Here is a 12,047-nt window from a genome sequence, read left to right on the forward strand (position 1 = left end):
CCCACCTTATTCCTGATGCTTCTTGCGTTGAAGTATACACACTTCAACCCATCTCCGTGCCTGCAAGTACTCTCCTTTGTCAGTGTTACCTTCCCCACTGCCTCACTACACGCTTTGACGTCCTGAACATCGGCTACCTTAGTTGCTGAACTACAAATCCGGTTCCCATTCCCCAGCCAAATTAGTTTAAACCCTCCTGAAGAGTCCTAGATAACCTCTCTCCCAGGATATTGGTGCCCCTCTGGTTCAGATGTAACCCGTCCTGCTTGTACAGGTCCCACCTTCCCCAGAATGTGCTCCAATTATCCAAATACCTGAAGCCTTCCCTCCTTTAACATTCCTGCAGCCACATGTTCAACTGCACTCTCTCCCTATTCCTAGCCTCGCTATCACGTGGCACTGGCAACAAACCAGAGATGACAACTCTGTCTGTCCAGGCTTTTAACTTCCAGCCTAACTCCCTAAACTCGTTTATTACAGCCACACCCCTTTTCCTCCCTCTGTCGTTGGTACCAATGTGCACCACGACTTCTGGCTGCTCACCCTCCCCCTTAGCAAAGGCAGTTTAGCAAAGAGAGGAGTTCAGAAGGAGGGGAAACAGAAAGAAATCATTCATCAAAAGATGAGGCAAAGCCAGTAAAGGTCACTGGTTCTATCAATTTCAAAGGATTCTACGGTTCTGCCAGATTCTTACTTCTACTCAGCAGTAGAATTCTGCTGTTATGTAGGTGTCTCTCTTTCATCCAGTCTAAGTGCTCGGGATATTAAAGTTGTAAGGGAATTAGTGAAGTGGAATTCAAGAAAGGAAATCTTTCACCTACCGTGAACATCGATGGTGATGAGTGCAGCCAGAGTTATTCTCGCCATTTTGGTAAGCTTACCCCGTACCAGGGTGACAATATCTTCAATTTGTTTATTACTTTTCTCCAGGAAGTCACGCAGTCCATTCTTCTTCTGAGTGATGGCCTGTAAGGAAAACAAGGCTGAAGGATGCTGCAAATTGTTTGCTTATTTGCATCAAGCTGGAGAGATTGACTATTTCATTTGTCAGTTTCGATTTGTTTCACAGTAATTGATGTTATTGGTTCCAAACTAAAAACTCATGAAATGAACAGCGCAGACAGACATCTTCAATGTGAGTCTGGGTAATTTACCAGGCCCTCTACTTTATCTTTCACGGATGATTAGGAATATTCTCTTTCAATTGTCGGCTATTTGAATATATTTCTGGCTTCTGCTAATAAAACAGCAGGAACCGAGCCAATGACATCAAGTGTAAATGATCAAAATCACATCAGCCTCATCCATCACTCTTTTGTTTCATTGACTTTGACATCTCCTTATTTAGAAACGTCCATTTGGTACATTCTTTTTATATTAAATTGAAAATAATTGGATGGCGTGAAGTAATTTAATTAAGGAAATTTCTAACTTTTTATACCGGGTTTGTGTATCACTGGAAGTAGGAGGACCACATTCGCAGCTGTAACACACAACTGTTGTGTAGCTCTCAATATAAACAGTTTCAGCAACAATACCAATCTCTGGTGCCACAAAGGGCATTTGATATATCCTTTATATAGTTAACATATTATTTTGAATATGTTTGTGGATATGGACTCCACTGGTGAAGGAACAGTGATATTGATCCAGTGACAGTAATTTCCATCCAATGGTGATATTGATCCAGTGACACTGGGCAGCACGGTAGCACAGTGGTTAGCATAAATACTTCACAGCTCCAGGGTCCCAGGTTCGATTCCCGGCTGGGTCACTGTCTGTGTGGAGTCTGCACGTCCTCCCCGTGTGTGCGTGGGTTTCCTCCGGGTGCTCCGGTTTCCTCCCACAGTCCAAAGATGTGCGGGTTAGGTGGATTGGCCATGATAAATTGCCCGTAGTGTCCTAATAGTAAGGTTAAGGGGGGGGTTGTTGGGTTACGGGTATAGGGTGGATACGTGGGTTTGAGTAGGGTGATCATTTGTTCGGCACAACATCGAGGGCCGGAGGGCCTGTTCTGTGCTGTACTGTTCTATGTTCTATGATTCATCAGACTGAAGTTAAAGTTCGCTGAACAGTGCATTTAGCACCGAGAAACGTCCCGTTATCCAATGGCACTTTCCCGTTTCTTTTGGCTTCAGCTCACCAGCAGGAAAGGCTTCTCGCAGATCAGGGTGTCATTTTGTTTGGCGGCCCCAATCTCCAACCCTCCCCCATTTTCCTCTCCCCCCTCCAGTCCCGACCCCTGGCAGTGCCAGCCAGGGTGGCACTGCCAGGGTGCCCCGGTGGCATTGCAAAGATGGCAGTGCCAGAGTTCCCAGGTGCCAGGGAGAGTTTCAGGGTGTCACCCTGCCTGCCCCTGACTGGATGGGGGTCTCCAATGTCCTGGGAGACACCCCCAGGTGTTGTTATGCCTGGTCCAGTTTGTGTGGACCAATACTAAACGGTGTCCTGGCAAGGTTTACAAGGTGCGGCCGTTGAGTCCCGGGCACCTGGTGAATCCAGCGTGTGGGCTCATATTCAGATTTGGATCTCCCCAGTGAGGGCAAGATCCACATCGTGCCGGGGGGGGGGGGGGGGGGGGGGGGGGGGGGGACGAGTCAGGTGACTCATGATCGGCACGGAGCCCAATTTTGGGCTCTTCCAGGATTCACCCATTCAGCCCGGCTCCGTGCCAGGCGTGACAGTGTATGCTTTAACACGTCAGAAGAAGTAAAGAACATTTCAAAATGGGTAAGAAGTCTCACAACACCTGCTTAAAGTCAAACAGGTTTGTTTGGAATCACTAGCTTTTGGAGCGTAGCTCCTTCATCAGGTGAGTGAACTGCACTCCGAAACCTAGTGATTCCAAACAAACATTTGGACTTTAACCTGGTGTTGTTGACTTCTTACTGTGCTCACCCCGCCCCAATCCACATCATTTGAAAATGAGACAACACAGGCCATTCGACCAAACCATGCCAGTGAAGTTATCCTTCACTGAACTCTCCTCCAATCTCTCCTAATCTAAATTATTGTAATGCTCTTGTCTTCTCTGTCATAGGCTTGTCTAGCTTTCTCTGAAATGCATTGATCTATTTGCTTCAACCACTCTCTGTGGCAGTGAGTTCCACCTTCTCACCACTCTCTGGGTGAAGGTGGTTCTTCTGAATTTCTGATTGGATTTCTGGGTGACTGTCTTATATTGACGGCCTCAAGTTTTGCTCTTCCCCATAAGAGGAAATATTCTTGCCCTGTCCACGCTAACAAAACCTTTCAGATTTTCAAATGTTTCTACTGGATCACCCCTCAGCCTTCTTTTTTCAAGGGAAAAGTGTGCCAATTCCCACATATTTCTGTGATCAGGGTTTAAAATCCTTGGGGTGGAATCGATCTGGTGTTGGAACCTTGTCAGCCTTTTGTGCCATTAATTTCCTCCATTACAATTATTTTGCTCATGTGAAACTTGGTGACTCCCTGATTCAATATTCATTTTCTTGGGATGTTCAGCATGCTGATCTCTTCCATCACTGTAAATACAGGCGCAAAGTAATTGGTCAACATGTTCTCCATTTCCTTACTCTCACTGACCACATCCCCATCATCTGTTCAATGGGCCCATTTCCTCCTGGCCTCATTTACAGAGCATTACTCTGGGTCTTTGGTCTACTAGTCTGGTGAAAATACCACTACGCTACTGCCCCCTCCCCCCCCCCCCCCCCCTCCAAAGAACAGAACAGAATAGAACCATGGTGCAAGAGGGAGGGATTCAAATTCCTGGGGCATTGGGACCGGTTCTGGGGGAGGTGGGACCAGTACAAACCGGTCTGCACCTGGGCAGGACTGGAACCGATGTTTTCTAGAGCTGTTGGGGAGGGTTTAAACTAATGTGGCAGGGGGATGGGAACCGATGCAGGAAGTTGGAAGGTAGTAAAACAGGGACAGAAGCAAAAGGAAGTAAGGGGAAAAGTGCAAGGCAGAGAAGACATAGTCAAAAATCTAAAAGGGCGACAGTACCAGGTACAGTGACTGAGGGGAGCTCAGTGAATAGGCCCAGTAATAACAAAAGGAATAAAACTGGAGATGTTAAGATTCAAAACAGAGGTAAAAAATCAACATAAGTGTACTTTACCTGAATGCTCGTAGTATTCGGAATAAAGTAAATGAGTTGATGGCACAAATCATCGTAAATGACTATGATTTAGTGGCCATTACTGAAACATGGTTAAAGGATGGTCACGACTGGGAGTTAAATATCCGAGGGTATCAAACTATTCGGAAGGACAGAGTGAATGGTAAGGGAGGTGGTGTTGCTCTGTTATTTAAGGATGACATCCGGGCAATAGTAAAGGATGACATCGGTGCTATGGAGGATAAGGTTGAATCCATTTGGGTGGAAATCAGGAATAGTAAGGCGAAAAAGTCACTGATAGGAGTAGTCTATCGGCCACCAAATAGTAACGATATGGTGGGGCAGGCAATAAACAAAGAAATAACTGATGCATGTAGAAATGGTACAGCAGTTATCATGGGGGATTTTAATCTACATGTCGATTGGTTTAACCAGGTCGGTCAAGGCAACCTTGAGGAGGAGTTTATAGAATGTATCCGCGATAGTTTCCTAGAACAGTATGTAATGGAACCTACGAGGGAACAAGCGGTCCTAGATCTTGTCCTCTGTAATGAGACAGGATTGATTCATGATCTCATAGTTAGGGATCCTCTCGGAAGGAGCGATCACAATATGGTGGAATTTAAAATACAGATGGAGGGTGAGAAAGTAAAATCAAATACTAGTATTTTGTGTTTAAACAAAGGAGATTACAAGTGGATGAGAGAAGAACTAGCTAAGGTAGACTGGGAGCTAAGACTTTATGGTGGAACAGTTGAGGAACAGTGGACAACCTTCCAAGTGATTTTTCACAGTGCTCAGCAAAGGTTTATACCAACAAAAAGGAAGGACGGAAGAAAGAGGGAAAATCGACCGTGGATATCTAAGGAAATAAGGGAGAGTATCAAATTGAAGGAAAAAGCATATAAAGTGGCAAAGATTGGTGGGAGGCTAGAGGACTGGGAAATCTTTAGGGAGCAACAGAAAGCTACTAAAAAAGCTATAAAGAAGAGTAAGATAGAGTATGAGAGTAAACTTGCTCAGAATATAAAAACAGACAGTAAAAGTTTTTACAAATATATAAGACAAAAAAGAGTGGCTAAGGTAAATATTGGTCCTTTAGAGGATGAGAAGGGAGTTTTAATAATGGGAAATGAGGAAATGGCTGAGGAACTGAACAGGTTTTTTGGGTCGGTCTTCACAGTGGAAGACACAAATAACATGCCAGCGACTGATAGAAATGAGGCTATGACAGGTGAGGACCTTGAGAGGATTGTTATCACTAAGGAGGGAGTGATGGGCAAGCTAATGGGGCTAAAGGTAGACAAGTCTCCTGGCCCTGATGGAATACATCCCAGAGTGCTAAAAGAGATGGCTAGGGAAATTGCAGATGCACTAGTGATAATTTACCGAAATTCACTAGATTCTGAGGTGGTCCCGGTGGATTGGAAATTAGCAAACGTGACGCCACTGTTTAAAAAAGGAGGTAGGCAGAAAGCAGGAAATTATAGGCCAGTGAGCTTAACTTCGTTAGTAGGGAAGATGCTGGAATCTATCTTCAAGGAAGAAATTGCAAGGCATCTGGATAGAAATTGTCCCATTGGGCAGACGCAGCATGGGTTCGTAAAAGGCAGGTCATGCCTAAGTAATTTAGTGGAATTTTTTGATGACATTACCAGTGCAGTAGATAACGGGGAGCCGATGGATGTGGTATATCTGGATTTCCAGAAAGCCTTTGACAAGGTGCCACACAAAAGGTTGCTGCATAAGATAAAGATGCATGGCATTAAGGGTAAAGTAGTAGCATGGATAGAGGATTGGTTAATTAATAGAAAGCAAAGAGTTGGGATAAATGGGTGTTTCTCTGGTTGGCAATCAGTAGCTAGTGGTGTCCCTCAGGGATCCGTGTTGGGCCCACAATTGTTCACAATTTACATAGATGATTTGGAGTTGGGGACCAAGGGCAATGTGTCCAAGTTTGCAGATGACACTAAGATGAGTGGTAAAGCGAAAAGTGCAGAGGATACTGGAAGTCTGCAGAGGGATTTGGATAGGTTAAGTGAATGGGCGAGGGTCTGGCAGATGGAATACAATGTTGACAAATGTGAGGTTATCCATTTTGGTAGGAATAACAGCAAACGGGATTATTATTTAAACGATAAAATATTAAAGCATGCCGCTGTTCAGAGAGACTTGGGTGTGCTAGTGCATGAGTCACAGAAGGTTGGTTTACAAGTGCAACAGGTGATTAAGAAGGCAAATGGAATTTTGTCCTTCATTGCTAGAGGGAGGGAGTTTAAGACTAGGGCGGTTATGTTGCAATTGTATAAGGTGTTAGTGCGGCCACACCTGGAGTATTGTGTTCAGTTTTGGTCTCCTTACTTGAGAAAGGACGTACTGGCGCTGGAGGGTGAGCAGAGGAGATTCACTAGGTTAATCCCAGAGCTGAAGGGGTTGGATTATGAGGAGAGGTTCAGTAGACTGGGACTGTACTCGTTGGAATTGAGAAGGATGAGGGGGATCTTATAGAAACATTTAAAATTATGAAGGGAATAGATAGGATAGATGTGGGCAGGTTGTTTCCACTGGCGGGTGACAGCAGAACTAGGGGACATAGCCTCAAAATAAGGGGAAGTAGATTTAGGACTGAGTTTAGGAGGAACTTCTTCACCCAAAGGGTTGTGAATCTATGGAATTCCATGCCCAGTGAAGCAGTTGAGGCTCCTTCATTACATGTTTTTAAGGTAAAGATAGATAGTTTTTTGAAGAATAAAGGGATTAAGGGTTATGGTGTTCGGGCTGGAAAGTGGAGCTGTGTCCACAAATGATCAGCCATGATCTAATTGAATGGCGGAGCAGGCTCGAGGGGCCAGATGGCCTACTCCTGCTCCTTGTTCTTATGTTCTTATTAGAGTTCCCACAGTGTTTAAGGAGGCTATTCAGCCCATCGTGTCTGCACCGACCTTCCAAAGAAGACACTACTTCGGCCCATTCCCCCCGCCCTATCCCCGTAACCCCACATCGTGATCATGGCCAATTCACCTAACCCGCACATCTTTGGGCTGTGCGACGAAACCAGAGCATCCGGAGGAAACCCATGCGGGCACAGGGAGAATGTGCAAACTCCACACAGTCACCCAATGCCAGAATTTAACCCTGGTCCCTGGTACTGTGATGCAGCAGTGTTAAACACTAGGTGTTTATGCAATCTTCTCTTGAAAACAAAATCTCTCTGACTAGTCTGGGGGTTCAATCCTCTCAGTTCAGCCGACAAATTCTGCTTTGCTTTGTCTGCTGATGTAAGGCTATTTTTAATTGTGTTCCTTAACACATTTAGCAGATCTTGCATGCACAATCAGCTAGACTTCTTTTTCCTACTCAAACATGCCAGCTGAAGGTGGCATGCCAAGGACAACACGCAATCTGGGTGCTTGGCAAACCATGGGACCAAGAATATCACATTAACTGAGGGCTGAGAAATAAACAGGAAGGATTGAGAAGGAAGGTGATTTAGAGTGAGTGATTTCAACATTTAATCAGATACGGAAAGAGAACGATAAAAAGGTTGGATTGAGGGAAAGAGGAAAAAGACAAATGGGAAATAAGATCAACATTTCAAAATCAATCAACAAATCGCTGTCCAAAGGAATGAGATCTCCCAACATTCAAGTGTTTCATTTCTGAGTCATGAGTTTCATTATCATTAAATTAGTGGGAATCAACTTGTGCTGTTAATTAATTGCGCTACGACCAAAAAAGTACAACAGCGCCGATACTTTCTCAGGAAACTAAGGAAATTTGGCATGTCCATATTGACTCTTACGAACTTTTACAGATGCACCATAGAAATCATCCTATCACAGCCTGGAATGGCAGCTACACGGCCCAAGACCGTAAGAAACTACAGAGAGTCGTTAACACTGTCCAGTCGATAACACGAACCCACCTCCCATCAATTGACTCTGACTACACCTCCCACTGCCTTGGGAAAGCGGGCAGCATAATCAAAGACCCCTCCCACCCGGCTTTCACTCTTCCAACTTCTTCCATCAAACAGAAGATACAAAAGTCTGAACATGCACTAACAGATTCAAAACAGCTTCTTCCTGCTGTTACTAGACTCCTGAACAACCCACTTATGGACTGATCTGATCTCTTCATACATCTTCTCTACTGAGAATACTACACTCCATGTATTTACATTGTGTATTTATGTATGCCCTGTGGTTTTTTTCATGTATGGAATGATCTTCCTGGACTGTACCAGAACAATACTTTTCACTGTACTTTGGCATACGTGACAATAAACAAATGCAAATTATCAAATGTATCTTTCTGTGTAGTTAATGGAGAATTAATAGGCAAATTCCAGAAAATTTTAAAAGATAACGGGGATTTTGAAAGTGAGATGCTGTTTGTGTGATGTTTTGGAGATCCACAACTCAGTATATTTTTAAACCCTTTTGATTTGCTTGCAATTTGCATATTGATAAAGCATACCTTACACGAACATACATACAAACATGAGAAATAGGAGCAAAAGTAGAGCATTTGGTTCCTTGAGCTTGTTCTGTCATTCAATAAACTCATGGCTGATCAGTTTGTATTTCCAATTCCACATTCCCATCTATCCCTGGTAACCTTTGATTCCCTTGCCTAACAAGAATCTATCTCCACCTTAAAAATATTCAACGACCCCGCCTCCACTGCCTTCTGAGACAGAGAGTTCCAAAGTCTCACAACCCTCTGAGGAAAATCTCTCCTCATCTCTGCCCTAAAAGAATAATCCTGCATTTTAAAACTGTGCCCCTTAGTTCTGGAGTTGCCCACAAGAGGAAACATTCTTTCCACACCCACCTTGTCCAGACCATTCAGGATCTTATAGCCTTCAATCACATCACCCCTCACTCTTCTGAACTCCAGTGGAATCAAGCCCAGCCTTTCTAACCTTTCCTCATTAGACAACCTGCTCATTCCAGGTATGAATCTAGTAAACCTCGACTGAACCACCTCCAATGCATTAACATCCTTCTCTAAATAAGGAGAACAAAACTGCACATAGTATTGGAGATGTGGTCTCACCAATACCCTGCAAAACTGAAGTATAGCATCTTCACTTTTATATTTGATTCCTCTCGTAATAAAGGATGACATTCCATTAGCCTTGTTGTAACTGCTTACTAATGTTTTGGACTTATGCATGAGAACATCAAAATCCCTCTGAACCTCAAAATTCTGCACCAATCTCCGTTTAAATAATACTCTGCTTTTTTATTCATCTTGAATAACAGAACCTGCACTTTTCCCACTTGATACTCCATCTGCTAGTTTTTTGCCCACTCATTCAACTCAGCGACATCTATCTGCAACCTCCATATGTCCTCTTCACAACTTACTTTCCAACCTATCTTTGTGTCATCTGAAAATTTAGCTACCATGCCTTCACTCCCTTCATATAAGTCATTGATGTAAATTGGAAAAAGTTGAGACCCCAGCACAGACCCCAGTGGGACTTTACCTGTTACATCCTGCCAATCAAATACCTATTTATACATACTCTTTTCTGCCAACCAGCCAATCTTCAGCCATGCTCATATGTTACCCCCTAACATCATGAGCTTTTATTTTCCGCAATTACATTTGATGTGGCACCTTATCAAATGCCTTTTGGAAATCCAAGTCCAGTACATTTACAAGTTCCTCTTTATCCACGTGCATGTTATTCATACAATCATAGAATCCCTGAAGTGAAGAAGGAGGCCTATCGATTCTGCACCGACCCGCAGATAAAGCACCCTATCAGAGCTCACAGCCCCACCCAATCCCTGTAATCCCATTTAATCCTTTGGACACTAAGGGACAATTTAGCATGGCTAATCCACCTACCCTGCACATTTTTGGATTGTGGGAGGAAACTGGAGCACCCGGAGGAAACCCACGCAGACATGGGAAAAAGGTGCAAACTCCACACAGACAGTCATACAAGGCCAGAATTGAAGCCAGTTCCCTGAAGTTGTGAGGCAGCAGTGCTAATCACTGTGCCACCCTGTGTCACCTTTGAAAAAACTTGAATAAATTGATCAAACATGATTTCCCTGTCACAAAACTAAGCTGATTATTCCCAATTAGCTCGAGGTTTTCTAAATGCCCAACAATAAATTATTTAATTGTAACACCTTCCCCATGAAAGATGTCAAGCCAACTGGCTTATAGTTTCCTGTTTCCTACCTCCCTCTCTTCTTGAATAGAGGGGTTATATTTATCATTTCCAGTCTGATGGAACCGTTCCAGAATCTTGGATAGCATCATTTAAGATGCATCTGGACAGATATATGAACGGGCGGGGAACAGAGGGAAGTAGAACCTTGGAAAATAGGCAACAGGTTTAGATAAAGGATCTGGCGTAGGCTGGGAGGGCCGAAAGGCCTGTTCCTGTGCTGTAATTTTTTTGTTCTTTGTTCTAACATCCATTACCACATTAGCCACTTCTTTTACGCCCAGAGGATGAATTCCATCTGGACCTGTAGAATTGGCAGCCGCAGCTCCATCAGTTTACTCAGTAATGCTTCCCTAGTGATTCTAATTTCACCAAATTCCCCTCTCCTTTCCACCTCCTGATTTACAGCTTTTACTGGAATGTTTTTGTACCCTTTATAGTGAAGACAGAAACAAAATATTTTATCATTTCACCCACCATTTCCTTATTAACTATTATTAGCTCCCCAGTCTCACTCTCCAGAGGACAAACACTCACTGTACTTACTCTTTTCCTGTTTAAATACCTGTAGAAACTCTTGCTTTCAGTTTTTATATTTCTAGCTAGCTTCCTCTCATACTCTCTAATTTCCTTCACCTGATTAACCTTTTAGTCATTCTCTGCCATTCTTCTGACCAATCATCTGACCTTCAACTCATCTTTGCTCAGTTATATGCTTTTTCCTAAGTTTGAGGCTTTCTTTAACTTTAGTTAACCACAGATGGTGGGCCCTCCTCTTTGAAGTTTTCTTTGTAGCCGGAATATATTCAAGATATTCTGAAATATCCCTTTAAATGTCGGCCGTTGCTTCTCTATTGATCTATCTACAGTATTAGTCTAGTGTCACAGTTCAATTCAGCTAGCTCAGCTTTCATACCCACATGGTTGCCCTTATTTAAGTTTGAAATACCAAATTTAGACCACTCTTCTCCCTTTCAAACATAGAAACATTGAGAAATAGAAAATAGGAGCAGGAGGAGGCCATTCGGCCCTTTATGCTTTTCTCCTCATCTCTGTACTAAATGGTCTACCCCTACCTTTAGCCTGTGACTGATGGAAAATTCAATCATATTGTGGTTCTTGCTATCTAGGGGTGTCTTCATATTGAGGCCATTAATTAATCTTGTCGCATTACACACTACCAAGTCTTATATAATCTGCTCTCTTGTTGGTACCAGAATGTGCTGCTCTAAAAAACAGTCTTGAAAGAATTCTATGATATCTCCATCCAGGCTATTTCTGCCAATCTGATTTTTCCAGTTTATATGTAGATTAAAATCACCCATGATTATTGCTGTCCCTTTAACACTCACCAAAAATTTCTTCTTGTGTACTTTGTCCTACATTGTGGTTACCATAAGGGGGCCTGTAGACCACTCCCATTCATGATTTATTTCTCCTCCTATTCCTCATCTTCACCTAAACCAATTCTACATCCTGATCTCCTGAATCAAGGTCATCTCTAACTATTGCATCAACCCCATCCTTGAGTAGCAGTGCTACTCCTTCACCTTTACCTAGCTTCCTATTCTTCTTGAATGTCATATATCCCTCAATATTCAGGACCCAATACTTGTCATCCTGCTGCTGGTTCTCTGTAATATCTATCAGATCATATTTAATTACTTCACTGTGCCCTGTTGATTCATTTACTCTGTTATGAATGTTACATGCATTCAAACAGCCTTCAATGTTGTCTTTGTG

At 43.2% G+C, this 12,047-nt stretch overlaps 1 protein-coding gene across 1 annotated transcript in view; it reads right to left on the reverse strand.

Moving 5' to 3' along the window:
* The window catches only part of LOC119973221 (dynein heavy chain 3, axonemal-like), a 714,697-nt gene that overhangs the window by 549,820 nt on the left and 152,830 nt on the right, over nucleotides 1–12,047 (reverse strand). Inside the window, exon 16 of the mRNA XM_038810887.1 lies at nucleotides 822–966. Coding sequence (XP_038666815.1) covers nucleotides 822–966 — 145 coding nt within the window. The remainder of the gene's footprint in view (nucleotides 1–821; nucleotides 967–12,047) is intronic.

This window comes from Scyliorhinus canicula, chromosome 11, assembly GCF_902713615.1.
Source record: "Scyliorhinus canicula chromosome 11, sScyCan1.1, whole genome shotgun sequence".
Taxonomy (NCBI): domain Eukaryota; kingdom Metazoa; phylum Chordata; class Chondrichthyes; order Carcharhiniformes; family Scyliorhinidae; genus Scyliorhinus; species Scyliorhinus canicula.